The sequence below is a fragment of the Eleutherodactylus coqui genome, chromosome 1 (assembly GCF_035609145.1).
Source record: "Eleutherodactylus coqui strain aEleCoq1 chromosome 1, aEleCoq1.hap1, whole genome shotgun sequence".
Lineage (NCBI taxonomy): Eukaryota > Metazoa > Chordata > Amphibia > Anura > Eleutherodactylidae > Eleutherodactylus > Eleutherodactylus coqui.
The window spans coordinates 173,064,371-173,084,547 of NC_089837.1; the positions used below are offsets into that span (position 1 = coordinate 173,064,371).

The 20,177-nt window shown below is 42.6% G+C and overlaps 1 protein-coding gene across 4 annotated transcripts in view; it reads right to left on the reverse strand.

Annotated features, from left to right (window-relative positions):
* Positions 1–1,596: 1,596 nt before the first annotated feature.
* CILK1 (ciliogenesis associated kinase 1) overlaps positions 1,597–20,177 on the reverse strand; it is a 36,021-nt gene continuing 17,440 nt past the window's right edge. For 3 of the 4 annotated variants that reach the window (XM_066603781.1, XM_066603773.1, XM_066603800.1), the window contains 7 exons: positions 16,720–16,887; positions 15,342–15,650; positions 12,340–12,533; positions 10,324–10,466; positions 9,977–10,090; positions 8,064–8,165; positions 1,597–4,364 (listed from right to left, as the gene is read on the reverse strand). In XM_066603781.1, the coding sequence (XP_066459878.1) occupies positions 4,207–4,364; positions 8,064–8,165; positions 9,977–10,090; positions 10,324–10,466; positions 12,340–12,533; positions 15,342–15,650; positions 16,720–16,887 (1,188 nt within the window). In that variant the 3' untranslated portion in view covers positions 1,597–4,206. The remainder of the gene's footprint in view (positions 4,365–8,063; positions 8,166–9,976; positions 10,091–10,323; positions 10,467–12,339; positions 12,534–15,341; positions 15,651–16,719; positions 16,888–20,177) is intronic. The other variant, XM_066603791.1, reaches the window with a different exon arrangement.

Consider the following 20,177-nt stretch of genomic DNA (forward strand, 5'->3'; position numbering starts at 1 on the left):
CTCCCTCCCCTTTCTCTCCGCCCCTTGGCGGCTGTTTGCAATGGGAGGGGGTTGGACAGGGAGGGAGCTGGTTGCTAAGCTCCCGCCCCCTCAGATTGCCAGCTGCCGACAAGGGGCGGAGCTTAGCACACTAGTTCCTGCCCTGTCCCTCCCCTTGCTGAGAGCCGGCGGAAAGGGGGAGGCAATTTAGCAGAGCTAAACTGTCTTCCCCGCCTGGCGGCATTGCGGGCTTGGCGTATATGCGCCGAAACTGGGTAGTCTGAACAGGCGCACAAACGGCACATTTGTTCACGCGTTTTTCGGCCGCACCATGGCCAGCCGAAAAACGCTACGCTCATGTGAAAGCCCTAAGTGTACTTTTAGACAGAATGATTATTCAAACAAGCGAAAGTGAATGATATCAAATCGGTCTAAACATGAGCCAATGACTGAACGACAAACGAGAACTGTCCGCTTTTTGTTTGTTCATTTTCTGCAGACATAAAAACCATTGTTGGCTCGTTTGCTTATCGTTCTGTTTAAACAGTAATGGTTCAGTCCCTCTTATTTGCTAATACAGGGACTGGAAGATTCTTGTTTAGACAGGCAAATGCATTGGTGGCCAGTTCAAACAGGCTGCAGGAGTGTGAACGAGTTAACGGTGACCTCACTCGCTCTTTCAAATAAGAACCTGCTCATCTAAAAGGACACTAAGACACTACATGCTGACTGGTCAGCACTGCTCAAGAGGTCAACACCAGCCAATCAAAGCAGGTGTAGTGTCTTTTATAAATAATGTATATTAGAGCACACTGAGCTTCAGATATTCAGAGAAGCTGGTGTAGCCATCTTTGTTTCTCCAGGCCTGGAGGGTCACTTTAACTTTAGCTATTCAACAAAGAGGATTTTACCACAAGTGCTGGCTGTTTGTTAGATATCAGACTCTGGAAGTTTGAAGGCCTGTGCATTGGCTCAGGTGAGCAGACCAAATTTGTTATATATCCTTGGGTATACTTGGATGTTAGTTAGGTTAACTTAATTGATCTCTCAATTTAGAAAAATTAGCCTCAGGCTGCTCTAATTTCAACATGAATTTGGAATTTCCTGGGCTGTTGGAACTTAAAGCTACATTATATATGCAAAGCCTCACACACTACCAATTTGCAGTATGTGCATTTCACCTGAACAACAAATCAGCATGGGCATAACCCTGTAATTACTGAAGTGCATGCATTGATGTCTGTCTAGTAGAAGCTTACTAAGGAATAGTATAGTACTACACTCCTGTACAGCCATCTACCTGCACCCGGATGAACTACTCCTTTGGACATCAGGCGAGAGCGCCACCGGTTTCTATTATTTAGTACTAGAGATGAGCGAGCGTACTCGGATAAGCACTACTCGCTCGAGTAATTGGCTTTATCCGAGTATCGCTGTGCTCGGATCTAAAGAGTCGGGTGCCGGCACTGAGCGGGGAGCTGCAGGGGAGAGCGGGGAGGAACGGAGGGGAGATCTTTCTCTCCTTCTCTCCCGCCCGCTCTCCCCTGCGACTCACCTGTCAGCCGCAGCGGCACCCAAATCTTTAGACCCGAGCACAGCGATACTCGGATAAAGCCAATTACTCGAGCGAGTAGTGCTTATCCGAGTACGCTCGCTCACCTCTATTTAGTACCCTTTGTGTTTTGTACAGAATACACCAAGAAGCTCCTGTCAACATAGAAAGTGCTTTATACTTATAATAGTCATAAAGAGATGCTGATATGTACGAACTTGCTCTAAAGGTGTTGTACCAGAATATAAAGTTATCCCCTATCCACAGGAATAACTTGGGACTAACTTGCTGATCGATGGGGATTTCATTGCCAAGACTCCCACAGATTTAAAAATCGGCTGAATGGAGAACTGGTCGTGCAAACGCACCAGCACTCCATTCACTTTCAATGGGATTGCCGAAGACTCAAGTGACGCACCTGTTACTCTCTCCTCATTGCCGCATGCTTGGGGGAACAGACAATAGTGCAGGCACATAAAGGGCTATTTGCATATACCTTCTCTCAAAATAAAGCACTTTAGGCATGCCATAGAGGCAAGAAAAAGGTAAAATATTTGCAATTCCATAAAAAAAAAAACAGGAAAATAAAAAGTACGTCAGTAGAAAAAAATGTTAAATACAAAGCCATTTACTTGTTGTCAGAGGAGGTCACTGTATACAGCTGTTAACATGAAAATATACAACTTATGGAGTTGAATTAGTGGTCAGCTAACTTCATACTAAGGGATTATGTAGATCTTTACATCTGCTCAACAGAATAAAGCTGAGGGTGCGCCTGTTAGAAGACGAGCACTACTAGATTGCCAGCAATTCTCTGCACATTATCAAAACAAATGAAATGAATAGACTTGGATTCTAATACCAGTAACTGAGTAGGGTTTCATTACAACATGAAATAGTTTTTGTATAATCCCCTATATTATAGGGCCTATGACTTAGATTGTGTGTCTTTCCCAGAATACTTAAACTGGTGGTCATTAAAAAAAATAAATTGAAATTCTGTATTTACCTATTCCTCCCTCGTCAGCCTTCTTACCAGATCTTCACCTCACGGATCTACTCCTGGCTCCTCCAGTCCCCCGAGTCACCTCACCTGCAGCCCCTGGATCCTCTTCTCCCGGTGACAAAGCGTACATTGTCGGCCTTCTCCTTCCTGCAGAGCAATGTATGCTACATCACTATTGACATAGCGTTCACTGCCTAGCAGGGAATGCCAAATCCTTGGCAGCCTGCTTTAGCGCGACTGCGCATGTGCGATGTCTCGACGTTATACTATATGCGACACTAGTGGCGAGATTTCTCGCATGCGTGCTAAAGCAGGCTGCAGATGTCACTCGTAGCGTTCACTGACCTGCAGAAAGTGAATTGCAGATAATGGACGCTCCAAAACAGGAAGAAGAGGATCCAGCTGGCAGGAGGTGAGGAGGGTGTTCTATGACCCGGGGGAGCTAAAGAAGCCAGGAGAACATCAGCGGGTAGAAGATGTGGTAAGAAGACTGCCTGGGGAGGAATAGGAAAGTATAGAATTTTTCTTTTTCTATTGACAAACCCCCTTTAAAGGAGGTCTTAACATGGTGGCCCTACTTCTGATATCCACAGGCAAAGCAGACATGCTGGTTAGTTTAAACCAGGTTTTTTGAGATTAGGACACAGGAGTTGCAAATGCATCCCAATTTTTAATCTCAGAGAAAACCTAAATCCAACATGTTGGATTTATGCCTCCTGCTTCATTAAAAGAACATGCAAATAGGCACTAAACCTTCAGTCTCTCATCTCCATTTCAGGTCTATTTACATGGGATGAATGTCGGGAAAACGAGGCCCGACACTCTTCCCTGTAATTCCTCGCTCCCGTGCTCCAGCACAGGAGCAAGCAGAGCTGGCATGCTCACAGAGCTGCCAGCAGGGGGGCGGGGCAGTGCAGGAGATTTCTCTGTTCTTGCTCCCCCACCCCTCTTCATTGAGATAACACAGCGGCCGTTCACTACTGAACGGCTGCTGTTTAAACTGAACGACGAGATTCATCGCTCATCTTTTATGCTGCATAAACGATGAGCTCATCACTCATCGTTCTGTTTAAATAGCAGACGTTCAGTAGTGAACGGCCGCTGTGTTATCTCAATGGAGAGGGGCAGGGAAGCGAGAAGAGAGGAGAGAGGGAGCAAGGGACATGCAGGAGCACGGGAGCGAGGAAACACATGGACGAGTGTCGGGCATTATTTGCCCGACATTCGTCCCATGTAAGTGGACCTTAACTCTGCAGTTGGAAGTTATCTAGCCGTGCCTGGGAGCAGCTATTTTTGGGCTGGAGAAAGGTGCAATTTAGTGAAATAAAAATATCTGCCCACAAAAGATTACATACATACATACATACCTCTAAATGATAGTATAAAGCTGTCAATTAGCTGCTGACACTATGTTTGCATTGTTATAATAGCTAGCTTTTGACTACAAACAAGCCAGTAGATAGTGCTTAAACTAAGGAGTTTGGAATGAGAGGATTACGAGTATCTACAACAGGATGCTGCTCACAGCACCAGAGAAGATACTTTCCTCATATTTTCTGGAATATATAAACACAAATAAAAAATAAAACAAAACAACAACATTATGCAGAACATAAAAATTGCTTCCATGTATGGCCATAATACATGCCAAATAAAGTGCTATGCTTGGCTATCTGCGCCCACCATACTTGGACATCCAGTCTGTTCTCCCATGAATTGGCTGAATGGGAGGAGGTGGCCGTGGAGACAACGTAGGTGAACTTTTAGATGGAGAGTTGATGGTAGACTGTCCCAGATATGGCCCAAAAGATTTCATGGACTCAAACTCTAAATGGAAAGATCAAATAAAAAGCCGCGATGAAAATCAGTATTGGTACATGATTGGGAAAGCAAAAAAAAAAAAGAAAGGAAGCCGCACTCAAAATGCCCCAAATATCTTCTTCATTCAAAGACTGAATGCATGAATATTGCAGACAGCAATAGTCGTAGAAACACGCCAGTCTACGCATTTCAGATCTGTAGGTCCTTATTCAAGACTCAGCCATTTATTTTTCCCTTTCTCTTGGTTTGCAGGAGCCAGGTGTGACTGCGGGCACCATATGTGAAGTGCACTGACCTCCTGGGGATTGGTATATGATTGGCAGATTTTCTTTTCTTCCCAAAATCAGTTTTTAGATGCAACAGACTTTTTTTTAAGCTTTTCAAGTAAGGCTTAAAGCCCCATTTACATGCAATGATTATTGCTCAAAATGCATTCAAATGAGGTCTTTTGAGCGATAATCATTGCGTAAATGTAAATGCCACCATAGTTTGCTTTTCTGCTGATGATTTTTAGTTCAGCATAAAATACATCCTTTGGCCGGCCAGCTGATAGCAGGGACCGCACGCTGTGAAAACATCGTTTCCAGCTGCAGTCCCACGGGAGAACAACGGAGCTGTGTGCAGATAACAGACCACCCACTGTTATCTGCATACAATGAAGGAAAACTCATTTGCACGCAAATTAAGCCAATAAGCTACTAATGGGCATTAGTGCCCATTAGTAGTTTATTTAAAATGATTCCTATCTTTTGAACGAATTTTGAGCGATAGTCTGTGTGTAAATGGGGATTAAGAAACAAAAAAAGCAAAAACAGGCAACTCTAGCTTCCCTCCTGCTTGGTGGGAAGACATCTGAACCCATTTAGGCACCACATTTTCTAGACAAAACGTTTAGGTAAACAAACTTGAAAACTGGATTAAGCCCCATTTGCACACAAAGATGATCGCTCAAAATTTGTTAAAAAAAAATAAAATAAATAAATAATATGGGGAGAATGACAGTTTAAGCGATCATTTTGCATAAACTACTGAAGGGCACTAATGCCCATTAGTAGCTTATTAGCTTCATTTGCATGTAATGGGTGCAGCGGGTTGTCTGTTATCTGCATACAGCTCCATTGTTCTGCCATGGGACTGCAGCTGAAAACGATGTTATCAGCACTCCTGTGGAGAATCACAGTGTGCAGTCCCCGCTATCAGATGGCCGGCCGAACAATGGTATTTATGCTGAACTAAAAATAATCGTCGGCAGAAAAGTTAATGATGGTAGTGAGAAGGTACAGGTCCATAAAATGGAAGAATCTGTCTCAAAATGGCCGCTAGATACAAAATGGAGCATTATAAGATGTAAATAAGCTTGTGTGTAGTGAAACAATAATTAAAGTAGAAATAACTTTACAGCAGGGTATTCGGTGCAATGTCTAATGATTTGTTTTTTTCTTTCTATTCATCCGAGAACATTTGCCTGGTACAGCCGCTATCAGAAAAGACTCCCCCACGTCCTGAGCTTTGGGAAAAGAGCAAATCGTGCTGATAAGACGCTGCGATCATCCAAACTCCCAAGGGAGAATAATCATTTGAAGGACATTTCACATATTTATTCTCACTGCGCTGATTGTTCAACAAAGCACAATTCTTGATGGTTTTCTAACCCAATGACTAATGATGACGTATTCCTTTCCTGTATTAGAACGATACTCAGTCAATAAACGCTCAGAGTACGTACGCCTTAAGCAGAGTGAGCTATATACTTGCCGTGGCTCTCTCTCCGTATCTGAGGAGAACTAAAAACCGACTCTTTGTGTGGTTCTTGGCCTCCGTGGTGCACCGGATACGAATTGATTTGGAACCCAAGGCTTGAAAGGTTAATGTGACCTAACGGTCCTTAACAGTAGCATTTACACGTAAAGGCCCATTTAGACACAACGATTATCGCTCAAAAGATGTCTTTCGAGCGACATTTGTTGTGTCTATTTACAGCACAAGGTGATCGCTGAAACATTGAGCGATCACCTTGCGCTCTGAGCAGGGGATGCAGAAGACAAGTGGGGCCACTTGTCTTCTGCATCCAGCTGTTCCCCACTCTGAGCACCTGGCTGTTATACAGCCGCGCACTCGATGCAGAAGACAAGCGGGATGGCCCCTTGTCTTCTGCATCCAGCGGTTCTCTGCTCGGAGCGCCCGGCTGTTATACAGCCGAGCGCTCCGAGTGGGGTATGGAGAACACAGCTAGACAGCTTTGTTCTTCATACCCAGCCTGTGTTTAGGGAGCGGGATACAACAAACAATAGTATCAGCTCTATCCCGCTGTGAATTCCTGATAAGGTTCACCATTGTCCATCAGCATACTGAAAGACAAGGACGAGCGACGGCTTATCGAAAACTGTACGATGTCAGTGCAGTTAGACAACAATTATCGTTCAAAAGACAGGTTTTCAGCGAATTTTGAGCAACAATCGTTGTGTCTAAATGGGCCCTAATGATTACACTGTGCAACTCAATTTTTGTGCCCGATAAGCAGATAGGCGGCTCATAGTAACTTTAGTGTGCTGAATTTAAATAGGGTATCAGTTGTTTGTTTTTTTGCCACGTAAGGTTTTCCAATTTTGGGGAGTAATGTTTTTTTTTTTTTTAAATATATGCTTACACAATTAATCCAGTAGGCTCACCATTAACCTTGCTTAATAAAAACAACAAAAGTGATTGCATGCTGACTGAACACTATAAGGGTCGGTTTATGTAATATATAGGGTAATTGTAATTGATGAACTGTGTTTTTACAGGTCATTGGTTAGACTAAATAAAAGAATCAAAAATCGTAAAACAAAAATACATGTTTGGAATCACTGCATCCGTAAAAGTTCGATCCAGCTATGTAATTCATTATTTACCTAGCACGGTGAACATCGTCCAAAAAAAATAAATAAATAAAAATAAAAAAATGCCCGAAATGCGCTTTTTTGGCCAGTCTCCCAAAAGAGAAAAAAACATTTAAAATTCAATAAAAAGTGATCGTAAAGTTGTTGTACGCAAAAATGGCGTCAGAAAATAATTAAAAGAAATTAAGGTCTTTGCTGCACTGCTTCTTTATTTATTTTTTTTTCTTTTTCAAACAAAACAAACTACATATAAGTTTGGTATTGTAGTAATCGTACTGACTCAGAGAACAAAGTTCTGTCATTTTTGTTGCAGTTAGAGGGCCGTAGAAACAAGACGCACTGAAAGATGGCGGAATTTACTCCACTTAGAACTTTAAGAGTTTTTCAGTACATTATATATTAAATAGTACAACCATTTTACTTATATATGAATTTAAATTTGGCGATTAATGTTATTTGGCTCTCAAGTTTTTTCAGTTGAGCCAATGGTTCCTAAGTAATTTTTATTTTTTTTTAGTCTGGAGCCCTTTTATTTTTCCAAAACAAGTACTTCCCCCATTCACATTATATTATTGCCTGGAATTGTTATGTGTATGCAGTTTTTGGTCTTGAGAAGGTTTTATGGCTTTCTTCGGGATGCTGGTGGAAAAGACCTACAACCTTTTAGACACGGGTTACATGGTCTTTTAACGTTCTGCTGCTTTTCATCTGGCTCTCAGTATGTGCGTAAATAACAGCAGGCTTGGAAGTCATATTCTAAGAAGAAAAAAAAAAAAAAAAATCCACACCGAAAAGCATATTCATAAAACAAACACCCCCAACTTACTTGGAGATGGGTCTGCAAGGGGTGCTAATCGTGTCTTTGGCCCAACAGTACCAAATTCCTGTTTCCAGAAAGATGGAATGTAACCAGCAACTCCAGTAGGTCCTTAACAGGAAGGCAAATGAATAGAACATTTCAGAGGATACCATTACTGTGAGACTAATCACTTTTATTTATACCGCACATGCATATTACAGATAGTGTGTTTGGTCCCAATTGGGGCTCACAATCCATGTTCACCTAGATCAGTGTTTTTGGAGTGTGTGTGGGTTTCCTCCCATAAATAGAGAGAGCATTCTAACCCCCATCAGAGGTTGTCCTTTGTCAGATTTGAACCCAGAACCTTAGCGCAGCATAGCAACAGTGTTAACTACTGAGTCGGTGTTGCCCATTTATAATTAAGTGTTAAGAAATAAGAGTACAGTGCTACATCAAAATACTAACGACCACCTGTCTGAGTTACATGTGTGGTCATTATCATGTGATCAGTCACTAGGGCTCTGAGCTCCACCCGGATCATATGACAGTGAGGTTATCACAGGCCCTAAAACATGCAGAGCTGTGCTAAACACTGGTAGATATATAATTGCCACTCTTTTGAGGGTATTGTAGATTTGTTAGTAAAGCTATAATCACTGGTATTGATATATAGACTTGTGTTTACAGTATTATAGCATCAGCCATGCTTTAATACGCTGCCAAGAGCCTGCTATTATCTCATAATGTAACTGTGTGCCTATATAATATGCTTTCTACCCTAGAAACATTACATTGGCAGAGTGAGGCTTTTAAAGAGGGTAAAAACCCAAGATCCATTCTTATAGGTGTCAAGCGTACTTTGGTTTTCAACACGTTTTCTAAAATATAACCAGTTCTCCTTACCCACCTATTTGCTGCTGTTTAAAACATGAAACAGGACGCAAACTTCTGATTATTAGGTGGTTTTCCCCATTTTTCCACTGCCCTGCTGTTTGCAATCCACTTTCAGGTAGAAAGTGTAGCAAGCCTATCATTCTGCCAGCAGCTCACTGTCCTGTACTTACTTTCCCTCACTTCCAATGCTGCATTGCTCTCTTGTCCAATCAGCAAGGACACAGTATCTGAGTGCCCGCCCTCTGCACTCAATTGAGGCATTCATTCTGGCCAATTGGTTAGTAAACCTAATATGATGTTTACACACATATACACTAAACAGCAGACAAGGCAGAGATTGTGGAGATTGCAGACATTGTGTCTGCAGATCTGTTAGTCCCTCCCCCACATTCCATTTACTACAGCTCAGTACCTAATATCATATAGTCAGACACGTCAGAAGCTTTGATTGGTGGGGATGTGGGTGTCAAGATCCCACAGTCCATTAAAATGAAGGGGCTCAGGTGCTCAGCTGAATGCTGTGCTTGACGGGTGGAAATGCTCAGCTGACACTACCTCTTAGTTTCAATGAAAAGTCGGGTCTATGAAGCAAGGCCTCCACTGCCAAAACATCTGACATGTCACTGTGGTATTTCAAGAGTTTAGTCACAGTTTAATGGTTTAACATTAGAAAAACATGGTTGTTTCCTTCCAAAAGGCAGCACCACACCTTTACACAGGCTTAGCGTGGTACTGCACGTCAAGGCCATTCATTACAGTGGAGCCAAAGAACCCTGTTTTTCTAATCCTGTAAAAAGCTGTTAATGTTGTCCAGTCTAAACAGTCTGATATTTTGTGCTTTGTTATAATAGTCATTGGTGGACGTAGGAAAAAGTATATAAGTCGCCTTAGAAGATTTCTATATACAATTAGGCAAGCGCAAAAAAAAGAAAATATATATCTATCTTATTATTATATTAATTGTATCTATATCTATCTCATACAAAATGATGTGGTTAAAATCCCTCTGAAATTAACACAATTAAATAAGACTCAGGCTTTACCTGTTGGCACAGCAAGAGGTTTAATTGGACGACTAATATTTGGCCATGGGTTAAAGGGATTCATTCCATCTTTATGAGGGTTATTACTTCCTGTACAGTTTTTAATAGAGATTCCTAAAGAAACGATACATAAAATATAATGCTAAACACAAAAAGGAAAATGATTGCAGATTAGATTTAATATTACAACTTTAATTTATATGATTAAGCCTAAAATAGATAGAGTATTGCAGGTTAATTTTAGTGTACAGATATCAAATGCAAGTTCTCTAATAACAGGTTACTTGTGAATACACATCTGTGAGTGTGTTTTGTGAAACACTGAAGGAAATAATCGTTGTACTGACCAGGTAAATACCTGGAATGCTTCAGGTAATGTTGCTTTGCAGATGTTCTCCTGGATGCTGCAGTGTCTTGTCGAGAGAAGGAGGAGTGCACGGGTCTAGCCGTACCGCTGTCTTCCTTCAGATCTAAAATACTCTCAAAGCTGCTTCAGGATAGGCAGATTGAGGGGTAAAAGCAAAGCCAGAAAATGGAGTGTGAATATGTGATGAAAAGTAAGGATTATACAATCTGACTGTGAATACATATTACAAATTTCCAAAATTTGCATCAAAAAAAGATTCTAATGAGCTAAATGGTAAGACGTGCGTAGGAATATTAAAGGGGTTGCACCAAAATAAAAAGGTTATTCCTTATGCACAGGATAGCAGATTACTGCATGATCAGTAAGGTCTGACTGCTGTGCTCTCTACATGGATGGAGTGGAGGATACACGCGTGCTACCGCTTCATTCATTTCAACGACGGCATTGAAGATTACCGAGCGTTTATACTCTGCAATTTTGGGTGCCATCATTAAAATGATTGGAGCTGCAACATGCATGCATTGGGACCCCTGTTCTCAGGATTGGCGAGTGGTCAGACCACAACAGATCATAAAGGTATCACCTTTCCTATGAATGTGGGATATTTTTACATCTTTGTACAACTCCTTTAGTGTCTTATTCAAGTGATAATGTATTTGGGTATAAAGAACACATCATGGTCTTGATTTTATAAGGCTTCCTATGTGGATGAGAGAACTTCAAAAAAGAAGAGGTTAAAATACTTTTTTTCTACGTATAGGAACTCACAAAATACAAAAAAAAAAAAAGAAGATAAAAATAAAAAATAAAATTACACCCACAAGTATAGCAATCCACCCAGTTCGATAACATATGGAGTGTCTTGGGAAGCTGCTGGTAATCAACACAGGAATGTATGTAGAAAGAGACAAAAGTCCAGTACCTCCAATATCATCATGTCATAATAGAAAAACAGTATAAGAAGTCTAGTGTTCAAATGAAGACACATTTCGAGCCACAAGTGACTTGTTTACAGCTACAGAGAACAAAAGCAGCTTACGGCTCCGCATATTGTGTCACTGCAGTCACATGCCCAGAGACCATACTGATGAGTCTCTAGGAAAAGCTCCATGACTTCATCTGTCTTGTGACAGTTGGGTCACAGAGCTACATACAGGGGAGCTAGCAGAATGAGCTGCCTGAGCTCTGAGATGCAGGGGGGGGGGGGGGAGGACACAGCAGTGCCTTCTCCATGTAACTGGCTGTCACAGTGATCACATGCCTGGCGAGCATGGGGATTGGTCTTCAGGCAAAGCTCTGTCATCTGAGCTGTAATTACATTGCATGATCATGCAGCTTAAGCACAGGAGGAGGGCTATAGGGGAGATCTCTGCAGGGACATTCTAAAGGCCCATTTAGACAGGATGAATGTCAGGCATACGATACCCAATGCTTATCCCCGCATACACTCGTTCTCGTGTTCCTGCACAGGAGCTAGTATCGCTGGCTCGCTCACAGAGTGGCCAGCAGGGGGGCAGGGAGGCTGCAGGAGATTTCACTTTTCGTTCTCCCCCCGCTCTCCCCCGCCCTTCCACATTCACTTAGCATTCGTTCAGTATTAAACAGCTGCTATGTTATTTACACTGAAGGATCATCGTTCATCATTTATGCTGCATAAACAATGGACGATGAGCTGAACGATGATCCTTCAGTGTAAATAGCAGCTGTTCAATATTGAACAGCCACTATGTTAAGCGAGTGGAGAGAGGCGGGGAAGCGCGAGGAGAGAAATCTCCTCCAGCCACCCCACTGTGAGCCAGCAATACTAGCTCCCGTGCAACAGCACAAGAGTGAGTAAATGCGGGGACGAGTGTCTGGCACAGTCTGGCCGACATTCATCCTGTCTAAATGGGCCTTAAGATGTTTGTGCAGAGATGGATTGACTATCTGACATTTATAGATTATTGGATAGTTATGAAGTGGTTAAAAGAGAATGCAAATAAAATCTCAAATTTACCTACAAAGACCATCACCAATTGGTCTAGGTTTTTCATTTTTTACCGCTTTTCTACTATTTGAAGAGCCAATATCAAGGTCTTGCAAATCTTCCCAGTCATCTGAACTCTTGACTGTTTTTGTTATGTATCCCCATCGTCTTCTATTCTTTGTGTTCATGTTGAAATTAGCACTATCCAAATTAGAGGCAACATTCTGAAATTATAAAATGTAAAACACATGCAAAATGATCACTAATTGTCTATACATTTTTATAAATATTTAAAGAACAGAGTACTAAGGCTATGCCAGATTGGTGGTTTAACCCCTTGAGTGGCACGCCCGGAAATTTTCCGGGACGAGCTCCTCTGCCCATAGTGACATAGCCCGGAAGATTTCCGGGCTATGTATCACTATGGGAGCTGCAGAGCACAATGCCACAAGCTGTGACATTGTGCTCTGCCTGCACAGACCCACATAGAGCAGTGCAGGACTTTGAAAAACCAGCAGAAGATATTGCCGATGTTCCGGCAATCTGCTTTGTTTACAGGTTGCCATAGAGACCATCGGCTTGTCAGAAGCAAGCCGATGGTCTCTGTGGCAGGGAGAGCTGGTTGCTAGCTGTCAGAGGACAGCTAGGTACCAGCTCTTACAGCAGAGATCAGAGAAAACCTCCGATCTCTGCTGTGTTAACCCTTTACATGCTGCAGTCTATGTGACTGCAGCATGTAAAGGGCTGTCACTGCAGCATGTAAAGGGCTGTCACCATTGGACCCCCGGAATGTGATCAGGGGGTCCTGATGGGTCCCTGTGGAAGTCCCCTAAGGGACAAAAAATTAAAATAAAAAAAAAAAAGTTAAAAAAATTATAAAAAAAATAACACTTGTCTCCCTTTACTTTGTAAAAAAATCAAAAATACAATCACACATGTGGTATCCATGCGTCGTAATGACCCAGAGAAGGAAGTTAATACATTATTTAACCCCTCAATGACATGGCCCCTTTTTTTCTTTTTTCCCCCATTTCTTTTTTTCCTCCCCCGTTTAAAAAAATCACAACTTGTCCCGCAAAAAACAAGCCCTTATATGCCCATGTCAATGGAAAAATGAAAAAGTTATGGCTCTTGAGACGCAACTGCAAAATTAGTTGAAATTCAATGATTAGACCATTTAAAAAAAACCTGCCCTGGTGGGCACGACAGGGTGGTAGGAAACCTGCCACTCAAGGGGTTAACCATCTAGAACCTTGTTACTAAGCAGATGCCTTGCACTGGGGCTGTTCACATTAGGATTTTACAAAGCTGCTTTAGAATTCCCCCCACTGTCATCTTCCTGCTCGGCTTTCAAATCTTCCGCCGTCAGCTCTGTGGATGTAAGCGCTGTGATTAGATTGAGCGCCGGCCAATTACAGTCAGCGCTCAATCAAATCATAGCCTGACAGCGGAGTATGACAGAGCCAAGCAGAGAGTAAAAAGCAAAAAACCTTTCTGAAAACGTAAAGAATGGACACATGTATATAAACAGTTAGCAGTTTAACTTAAATATTGTAAAAGCATGCAGGTGTAGGTAAAATGTAATAGCTTTGTGTAATATTTTTCATGTATGTTTAACAGATATGCTAAATATACATTAAAAAGGCGATGTGAAAAGCCCCTTATTAATGTTGGGTGCGGTTTAACAACCCATGTGGTCAAAATAATGAAAGACATCTCACTGCACTGGATTTCTGGTTTTGAATGCGGTTGGTCACACTTGCATGTGGTTCCTCCATTTGAGAAAGCTGCATACAAAAGGAGTGTTTTGCTCCCCCCCTTTTTTGTGTTTCCTATAGTTTCCCCCACTATTATCTATTCTTAACTTTTTAATACTGTTTAGAGTCTACTGGATCTCCTGGGTATAAATTAACAATCTAGTTATTGGTATTCTATATGTTTTTATTACTTATATATGCCATTTTACTACTTGTACCATCATGCACACTTTACTGGAACCTTTTGTACTTGGATGACTATTATATTTTTATAAATCTACTTTTAATCTGCAATTAAAAATTGGGAAACATAACATGTTTGGTATAACAGATGGCAAAAGCATTCTCCTACTAACACGTGTCCTCATAAATGTTCTGTACAGCACTTCTCAGAGCTCTGGTTTGTCTTGGCAGCAGCAGATCGTTATTTTAGTCTATTGATGGTCCAGGAGGAAGGGCCATGAATTTATGTACTTTTATGCCAACCACCTGTCCTAGCTTAAAAGGCAGGGAGGTTAACCTCCTTGTTTTGTGGTATTGCTGCTGAGCAGAAATGAAAATTGATTTCTGTGACTGGCAAGTGTTATCTTCTATGCAGTAGACAAAACACAGGCTATAAGACAACTAACATATATCCTGGGAGTTAGAAGAGGTTGCCCAAGTTAAAAAAAAAATTCTAAGTTCAATGAATGCTATATAATAACAAAAGTAAGTATACCCATCTGTTCAATAGCCTAGTGCTATGGTCTTTGTTTACATAGCTACATGCCCAAATCACTACATGATCAGTGCAGGGAATCACTGGCCAAATTGATATAAAAAGGCACAAGTGCTTTGATGCCAGCAATTGGCTGCACTGGTCATGTAGACATGTTACCACTGCAGCCATGTAAACCCAGCAGGGAGGATGAATACAAGTACAATCAACCAGAATAAAATTATACTGGCACTTGTAAAAACTATTTTAAACGATTTTCTCTATCTTAAAAGGGATTGTTTCATGAAAGCAAGCCATCTTCCATCCACAGTATAGGGCATAATGTGCTGAATGATGGGGATCCCGCCAATCCCAAGAGTGTACGACCACTGCTTCATTCATTCCATGACAGACCAGATGCCCGGTCTTGGCAGTGACTGAACTCCCAGTGGTCAGACCCCACTGATCTACAAGCTATCCCCGATCCGGTGGATACGTTTCTTTTATGGAACAACCCCTAAGACATAATATTTGTTGTATTGCTCAGAATACAGGCAGGCAGTGTAAGGTCTACTCACGAGAGGAGCTCTGTTGCCTAGTTCTGGCAGAATAGGGTGGTTTATGGCGCCTCCTCCTTCACTGGCGTTTTCCACAGAATCTACAATAGAGGTGTTCAGTTTGAAAGGTTGCCCATTTGACTGGCTTTGCTGGAGGGTTCTTGATGAAAGTCGGGATTGATATTTGGGTGGGGGCTGAGGAGGTGGTACAGGTTTCATGTGTAATGGAATTTGCTTTTCCTGAAAGTCTCTCTGTGGTTTTGTTAACTCTTGAATTCGTTGAGGTGTACCAAGAGCTTGCCCCACATGGAAGTAAGGGTGCCTCAGAGCCTGAAACACAAAACATATAACATTCATAGGAAGTTTTCGGTGTGACCGTTTGTTCTACTGCATCAGTGTGACATCATAGGAGAGGATTTGTGCTCCCGATACATTTAATCTCTCAAAGCATAGGCTACGCTCAGTTGTGCGCAGGACTTAGTCGCATCACGTACATTTTTATTTTTTTGCTATCTGTGCAAAATCTTCTACAGTCAAATGTTGTCACATTAGCCACTAGATGGTCATCATAACTGGCTACAAAACAAAAAATAAGCAAAACATGTCCATATACATTAGATAAATGGCAGCCAAGCTGGCAGATTTTGGTGGAACCTGCTAACTATCTTATGTGCATGGGGGCATCCTGACTCATTGGAGATAAGCCACCACCATTCGTAGTCTGCCAGGGCTTACTACCACCTTTTTGCCATTGAGAGGACATGCATGCTCAGCCTATCCGAGCATGCATGTGTATGAGCAGCTGTAGGTCAGCCATCTAGAAACACTTTTTAGAACTGTAGTTAGTTCTTTTTCAGTTAATTTAGCAGAAAAAAAAATAAATAGAATAAAAGTCTTTTTTCCCCCTTTTTCAAATTTAAAATGTATTGAGGTTTTAATTTTAGACAAAATTATCCAGCCTACTAACCACCAAGCATGGAAAATCTGGTCGCTCCTACATACCTCTGTCTGGAGAAGGATACAAAAAAGGGAATATTTCCATATTTATGCATTTTATTCAAAAGTAAATAAATGTAGAAGAAAAAAAAGTGTTAAAAAACACATCCCTCTGAGATTACATGGCCAAAATTATTTATTAGTAACTTAAAGGGGTTGTCCCATTTCTAGCGATGTTGCTAGAAGCTGCAAACAGCTCTGTACATTGCACAGTGGCCAGGTTGGTGCTGCAAGGCGAGTCCTAATGAAGTGAATGGGACTCTGCCTACATTACTATTCTACGCCACTGCACAAAATACGGAGCCGTCTGCTTCCTGCAGCAAAACAGATAGAAATGGTGGGATAACCCTTTTAACAAGTGTAGATTTTTCCCCCCTAAATATATACCCTTTATAGCACATACCTTGCTTGCTGTTGGCCTCTTTTTGGGGTCCCACTGTAGCATATCTCGCATGATCTGAATCCCATCACTACTTGCATTGGGGATTAAGCTCTTTAGATTATTTGGTACACATTGTGGCCAACGAAAAGTCATTGCACTGGCAAGCTGGTAGCCTTCAGGCCAGTCATTCTGGAGAAAGGAAAAAAAATATATATATATTTTCAAATAATGCAGAATGCAAACGAAGTTGGGAAATTGCCCACAGCAACCAGATTCCAGATGCAGCACTTATCCTTTGTACTAATTTCAATAAAAGGGTCCTCCACTAAATAAATGTCAGGCCACATAGTAAAATTTCCCCTTATTAAATGGGTATTCCCATCTAGGGCTTTGGCATAGAAGTCCAATATGTGCAAGTGCCGGAGGAGAGACCTACCTCTGTCTCAAGTTCAGCCCCCCCAACCTCCCCCAGCCCACCCACCCCAAATCATGACTTTAAGTGGGGAGGGTAGACTCGGTGGAAAGCCATCAGGACATCAGAAACATGGAGACCTGAATGGTCCAAGATCTGTGTTGTTAAATTGGGATGATGCCTAACAGAGGAGAGTGCAATGGACATTGAGAAGGGTGGCATATATATGGGGGAAGCTAATTTGCCCAAGCCAGGCAGGTGGTGCAGAAAGAGGTTTTTGTTTTTGTACCAAGGACAAAATGTCAGGATGGACACTAAGCAGTATGCCAGATGCCTTGACCTTGGGTAAGGAGACAATAGCTGCAATGGAATGTACACACAGTTAAGCTGAAATTCTGTAGGACCTAGTTACTCCACCTAGGGACAAATGTATGTAGAACTTACTTCCTTGACACTGCATCGTTCCCAATAGAAAACAATACAACGTGCAACCTAATGTTTACAAAAGGCTCTAGAGAAGATTACAGGGCAATGAATTTGTTTAATCCAGTCCCTAAAAGTGCAGTGTGTTTAGTTACGTTACTTATGATGGTAAAAGAGGACTTGCTCTTGCTATGGAAGTGAACATGAGTTGACTGATGGGGGGAGCGAAATGCCTAGCCTGGTTGGTGTACTGTTGACAGAAGCGGGCAGTCATTCGCCAGGCAAAAATACCAACTGGAAGGGTTAAGGATGTTTTTGGTGATACCCAGACAAGCCAACTGAAGCCTCACCCAAAGAGCCCCTTCACTGAGGACATAGCCAGTAAGCGTGTTAACTTGGGCTGGAAATCAAGTCAAGCTGTGCAGCCTCAACCACTGAGATTTTTCAGTAGCCTAAAGGGACATGCTGTCTATAAAGAGGGTAAGAGATGTTGAAATAAGACTAGCATTGACAGCCCACAACAGCACATAGAATACTTGTTCTGCAGAAGCAGGAAATGGGCTGCGTTATATTTGACATGATCAAATGCAGCACCTTGTCCTGATGAAAGCCAGCAAATGGAGGTTTGGATAACAAGGCTGCAAGCTTGGAAATTGTGGGGCCAAAAATTCTACGGTGCATCCCAAAGAAACGACCTCCTGAACCCTTGTGTCTGAGACATGGGCAAGCCAGCTTTCCCTAAACAAGGAAAGTCACCCCCCGCCCCCATGGACAAAGTGGGTGAGGGCCACACGTCATGCAGAGGATTTAGTAAAGGACGACTTTGAGGGCTGTGGTCATGGGCACCAGATGGGTCTGGGCTTAAAGAAGAGCCTTCACTTTTGATCTTGAAATGCTCCTTTACTATCTGAGGCCTGGGGGACTGGGGCAGCAAAAGGAACGAAACAGATCTTTTGCTCTGTGTAGCTTTTGCATGCCTGAGACTGTTCCATGGTGGGTGGGAACGTTTTCGTTCAGTGTGGTGGCGAATAGCCTTGTGTTAACAAAGGGAAGGTTTGTCATGGACCTTTTAGAGAAAGCATCTGTCTCAGGATTTAAGGCACAAAATGCAGCGTGTAGCTATTGAAGCTGCCGAAGTGCTTGCCAAGAGCCTGGCTGAGTCCAGGGAAGCATCACAGATCAACTTCTCTACCAGGCCTATCCGCCATTTCTTCAGAAGAGGCGAAAACTGGCTTGAGAGCTGAACCCACTGCCCTAAAAGGAGGTTTTAGTTATGAATTGAATCTTCCTGTTACACACTTCTTGAAAAGACAAAGTATCTGCTATAGGAAGAGTGGTATGTTTTGCCGACTGGGACACTGGTGGAGCCACTATTGGTGAAGCTGATAATTTTTTCACCAACTCCTCTGGAAAAGGATACATAAGGTCTAAGTGCTTTGGCATAGTAAAGAGCTTGTCGGAAAAATTCAATTTCCTAGTCAACACATCGTCAAAGTCCTACTGAGGAGATAAAAGCTTCAGAGGATGTCTTGGGCGTCTGAAGGAAAGACACCACAGATTTAGTCTGTCTGATCCAATACCTGCATGGTGTCTGTTACGGTGACTAACAGGCCATCTACCATCATGGAGAGTTTGAAAGCCTGCTCCTCATCCAGATTAGAATCAGAGGGAGACTCAGACAGTTCGCCCTCTGAGTGACTGTTGTGTCTGGAGTTAAAGTTCTGAGCGCACTTTGGGAGGTGCTGAATGGAAGGACAACGAGGGAGACCCAGGTGACTGCCTTGAGCAAGGTCTAAAAACCCACCAGGGGCTACCACAGAAGACGCCCTGTAAAATGGAGTAGTCTCCATCAGATACATTCTGAAATGGTCTACTAAACAGAGTCCAACCTGTTCAAAATCACCATGGACGCCCAAGTAAGGTCTGAAACCACTAGTGATAGGGAGTGTGTCCATTCCAGCTCGGCAACCTGAGAGAGCCAGTAGTGAGATCTACGGCTGCCTGCACCAACAGGATATAGTTGGAAAAAACTGATCTAACTGCCCCCATGAAAACTATTTTTCACCAGGAGCACGTATAAAATGTAGTTCTAGCTGTAAGCGGAACTGCAGGAGATGTTAATGAAGGCGGGAGCTAGCCGCCAGGCAGAGATTAACCGAACCGGAGCAGTTTAGTCTGGAACCGTGAGTCCCACCACGCCACGCTGTGCAGTCAGCCCGGAGCGTAGAAAATCAAGGGGCGGGTCTGAGTGAGTAAGGAGGCTGGGACGGCTGGGCTACGATAGGAGAAGAGGCTAGAGACCTTCCCCCAGCATGTCACTACAAGAACCACACACCCGATGCATGCAGCGTGAGAGCGCCAGCTCGTGATGGAAGTAAACATGGCACGGGTATAAGAGGACAGGAAGTACCGCCAAACAGAAACTGTCTAGTGGCCTCCAGCACCACCTTGTTCCTTTCCCCGATGCGATGCCGCAAACACCGCACTCCATTTCCCGACAAAGCCGGCCTGGTGATGACCCAAGCCCAGAAGAACTGGGGAAATAAGGCAGGAGGAAAATCAAAGATGAGCAGCATAGCTGAGTGTATAATCAAAATAAACGCATCAGTCTCGATGCTCCTTTATTCACTCCAGAAAGATATGC